The following is a 4,418-nucleotide window of genomic DNA, read 5'->3' on the forward strand; positions in this document are numbered from 1 at the left end:
CAGCAATCGGTGTCCAACAGGGCAAGATCATTGGGATTGGCTCCGTTCAGGTTCAGCAGAACGTTTATTTTGCAACTGTTGGAAGTTTTTTCTTCGCGGTCTTTCATCTGATTGGTCTATATTTTAGGATCTAACGGAATATGCCAATCAGATGAAAGAATTCACTAAGCGCTCAATGAGCAGTTATCGTTTTGAATGCTCATTTAATCAAAACTGTTACGTTAGGTTTCAAAACTATTGTGTTCTGCAATGTGCTGAACGGAACTACTTTCAATAAGCAAAACGGTTTAATCTGGTTTAAAACAAATTATTGGAACATTAGAATATTACTCTTTAAAAGTAGCAAATCTTTAAATATCTATAATAAAGGAGAAAGAAGTATTGATAATTATTTAGAATATGGTCCTTCTCTCTGATTTTAATAAAATTAGACTCATTCGACACATTTTTGCACAAAACGAAAGAATCTGAAAGAAAAAAACCTTAAGCTCCGCGAACCGAGATGTTAGATGTTAAAGTTGACAATTATAGAGGTTAGGAAATCCGTCATATCGACGAGATGCAGCGACACGATGAGATGTACGAACAAATTCTCTGCTTGACAAACAATTTGTTCGACGACAAGTAGTCAATTTTAACACTTAATATCTCGGTTCGCGCGGCCTAAGTTTTTTCTTACAGATTTTTTCGTTTTGTGCAAAAACGCATCGAATGAGTCGAATTTTTTCAAAATCAGAGAGGATTGTATTCTAAATAATTACCGAAGTAACCGACTAATTATCATTAATATGTATTTGTTCTCCTGCAGTTTAAATGGTTCATAAGAATATCAAGTATGAATTATTTTAGCGAGTTGCATCAATTATCGGGTAAGTGATATATTTTTATTTTTAGAAAGTTGAAATAGAGAGAGAGAGAGAGAGAGAGAGAGATATGTAATTAAAGAAATTATTGATAAAGGTTCACAATACCATTACAGTCATTTCAAATTTTGATAAAAACAGACTCAATCGATGCGTTTTCGCATGAAAACAAAGAATATAATAAAATAAAATTCTATAAAAAAAAAGCGTCGCTCTGCTTCACGAACTGAGATATTAAGCGTTAAAGTTGACGATTATTGAGGTTAGGAAATCTGTCACGAAATAGTATGATGCAAGCACGCGTTGCGATTCAAATTCGCTACTTTAAAACAAATTCTCTGTTCTAAAACATAGTTTTACGATTTTGACACAAAAATGAACAATAAAGCCTATTCTACAATGTGCTCTTTGTTTCCAGTTTCTTGTTTTTTTACTTTGTACTTTTAACTCCTTTGCAATTATCGACAATTGTATTTCTTGTTTCTTTCGAAGTTCGTTAACTCTTATTTCAGGCGATATAAAACAAAAAATCGAAGCAAAAAGACAAGATGTAAAAAATAGCAAAAAGCAAGAAATTGGAAACAAAAAGCACATTGTAGAACAGGCTTAACTGCGATCACATTGGTGAGTGTTTTATGAGATGATGTTGCTTTTTACAGAATTTAAAAAAGATAATTTTTTTCAAAGAATTTTATTTGTATTTATTTATCTATTGGTGAACGAATTTGTTTTTTTTTTTAATTAGAACATCATGAAATTCCTAACAATCGGTCATCAAATTGTTTGTGAATAATTGACGTTATACATGAAGTATTCATCAGGATCACTACATACTGGAACATATTCCATCACGATTTTTATGTTTCTGACGATGGTAACTAATTCAAAATGTGAATATGATAATATCTGAAAATGGCTCAATCTAGGAGCCAAAACATGTAATGATATTTCTGTTTCTATTATGTATGTATTTAGTTCCTATTAAGAATTTTTTATACTTTACATTTTAAATAATTGGCTCTTATGTGCCCTTTTTATCGTTATATTATTAATGTTATTAAAATTTGAGGTATTGTGAACATTTACCAAATTATTAAATTTAATTAATAAATTTTACAGTTATTAAAAGTATACATTGCGGACATAAAGAACCATTTATAAATATCATACTTTTCATAGTTTTCCTTTGTTTTTTCAGATATTTCCAGTATTTCTACAATCTCCCAATCCAGTGGCAGATTAATTGATAGAGTAAATTCATCGCAAAGTTTATTAGACAATTATTCCGGTACTATAAGAAGTAACAATAAGTTTGTGATAACCCAGGAAACAACTGCAATCGAAAAAACAATAAAGTTGTTAGTATTATGTGAAGAAAGTATAAATGAACATATCAAAATTAACATTATCTATCAGTGTATAAAGAGAGCATCTTTGAATCCCAAAGATATTTTTTCTAAAAGCACAGCTAACAAATTACAAATGTTGCTTTCAATTCATGAGCTGGATAAGTATATACATCTTCCTTCAGCAACAAAATATATGCAAGATAAATTGATACTTTTGGGAATTTGTGATTTACCATCATGTCACTTAAATTCCGATGAAAAATTAGAAGTGAAATGCTGCATCGAAACAATGTTACGAGAAATAATACATGATACGATACTGAAGTAAGTGTTTTGTAATTTTATATATAAAAAAATTTTAATAAGAGTATATACTAAGTTCTGTAACAATATTAACTTATATGATGATTAATAAAATATCTTAATATCTATATGTTGTAAGATATGAAGCCTTAGGAGGAAATATTAAGGAAACATCAAAGAACGACTGCAAGACACATAATAAATTCTTCGAATATTACGATGTGCCAACAGTACAATGGAAAAATAAAATTGAGGATTTGATTCTGCAATGTGAAAATGACTTGCTGAAATATATATACTTAATGGGCAAGTGGAATAAGCTGAAATATGAAGATATGAACCAAGCATATTTAGAAAAGACAAGCTATTTATTGCTGCAAGCACAAGTTGCAGAGTTGCAAGCAAAGATAACAAAACTTTCTTGCACAATCAGAATGTTCAAAGAAACTTCAACTACCATTGATGCTTTTAAAATGTTACATCAATTAGTTGAAAAGAAATTAAAAATGGTTACAGATGAAATTCGTCAGAAGGAAGATTTAAAGAAGCTGTATGACAATATGAAGGATACAGAATATGATCAGGTATTATTGATCTATTCACAGCTCTGCAATGCAATAAAGAAGAAAAAACATATCTTGGATATGTTGAAATAGTTTTATAAATAAATTATAAGATTTAATAATCAAAACAATAAGTACACACACACACACACACACACACACACACACACACACAACACATCTGGCTCAAAAGTAAATATATTTTGCATTTATATTTTATTGAATAAACTCTTGATAAATATTGTATGATATAAGTGTTTGTGTTATTAAGTAAGTTTTTTTTTGATTTATTAAAATATATTAATGAACTATCTTAAACAGAATAATTTTTTATTCGCTATCGGAAATCCTATTGTCATTCTTCAAAACAATAAGAGGTCTGCAATTTTTGTCAGCGAGAATTCCATGTTCGATAAGGAATGCTTCCACGTCCGATGAATAAAAATCTACTCCTAAATGATCCGTAACATGAATGAAGTTTCCTATTACTTGTCCATTTTTGTACACCAGCAATGTTGGTACACCAAATTTTTTGAACTGTTTGCTGAGACCTGCAATTGAGCCTAAAAAAAATTTTTTTAAATATATGAAAAAATAATTTGTTAATAATTTGTTTGTAATTTGTTGTTGGTCAGAAAGTTAGTGCCATTTTTTTAGTACAAAATTGTATCTTACAATATATATCTTTATAAAAAATATCTTTATAAATTATATCTTTATAATATCTTTATAAATTAAATTTAAATTAAAAAAAGAAAGAATGTTGAAGCTTGAAATCTACTTTCGAAAGGTTACCGTGTTTTTTGAGTTTCTGTGAATTTTAGTAATTTTTATATACAGAAAATTACAAGTTATAAAAGATGGACAATTTTTTTTTAACTTTGGATCTATCATTTATCCAAAAAAATTTGCAAAAATTTTCGGCTTGCCAATGAAAACTTAGTTTTCTACAAAATCGTTTTTTAAAAATATTCTTAAGATTTTTTGTTATTAAGTTATCGCGAATTAAATAAAAGGAACATTTTGACTTTGATTGCTCATAACGTCGTTAAAAATCGTACAATTTAAAAAAAATATTTTTTAAGCTAAAATTTGTTCTATTGAATGATGTAATAACAAATATATTTTATAATTTTGAACTAAAAAAAATGGTACGAACTTTTTGATCAATTCAATATTTGAATTATATGAAATTTTTTTTCTGAAATTTTGAAAAATATTGATATAAAAAAATTTTAAACATTTTATTCTAAAATTAGCTCTGTTTAAAGATGAATAAGAATAAAAGATCTTACTGTTTACTGACAAAGTGAAACTAAATTATATAACCATTTAAAATA

At 27.8% G+C, this 4,418-nt stretch overlaps 3 protein-coding genes across 6 annotated transcripts in view; 1 reads left to right on the forward strand and 2 right to left on the reverse strand.

The window, feature by feature from the left end:
- Positions 1–523, reverse strand: part of LOC108691754 (BRCA1-associated protein) — a 7,943-nt gene extending 7,420 nt beyond the window's left edge. The window contains exon 1 of the mRNA XM_018199639.1: positions 483–523. The gene's annotated coding sequence lies outside the window, so the exon portion shown is untranslated. The remainder of the gene's footprint in view (positions 1–482) is intronic.
- On the forward strand, positions 258–3,172 carry LOC108691755. 4 transcript variants are annotated; one of them, XM_018199643.1, is made up of 4 exons: positions 258–339; positions 809–869; positions 2,062–2,536; positions 2,655–3,172. In XM_018199643.1, exons 2-4 carry the CDS (start codon positions 836–838, stop codon positions 3,169–3,171), a joined length of 1,026 nt encoding a protein of 341 aa, XP_018055132.1. In that variant the 5' UTR covers positions 258–339; positions 809–835; the 3' UTR covers position 3,172. The 4 variants fall into 4 exon arrangements, with proteins under 4 accessions (XP_018055132.1, XP_018055130.1, XP_018055131.1 ...); XM_018199641.1 differs by lacking the exons at positions 258–339; positions 809–869 and adding exons at positions 484–579; positions 1,685–1,737; XM_018199640.1 differs by lacking the exons at positions 258–339; positions 809–869 and adding exons at positions 562–579; positions 1,609–1,753.
- Positions 3,173–3,277: 105 nt separating this feature from the next.
- LOC108691730 (phosducin-like protein) overlaps positions 3,278–4,418 on the reverse strand; it is a 6,514-nt gene continuing 5,373 nt past the window's right edge. Inside the window, exon 4 of the mRNA XM_018199603.1 lies at positions 3,278–3,641. Coding sequence (XP_018055092.1) covers positions 3,409–3,641 — 233 coding nt within the window. The 3' untranslated portion in view covers positions 3,278–3,408. The remainder of the gene's footprint in view (positions 3,642–4,418) is intronic.

This window comes from Atta colombica, unplaced genomic scaffold (assembly GCF_001594045.1).
Source record: "Atta colombica isolate Treedump-2 unplaced genomic scaffold, Acol1.0 scaffold51, whole genome shotgun sequence".
Lineage (NCBI taxonomy): Eukaryota > Metazoa > Arthropoda > Insecta > Hymenoptera > Formicidae > Atta > Atta colombica.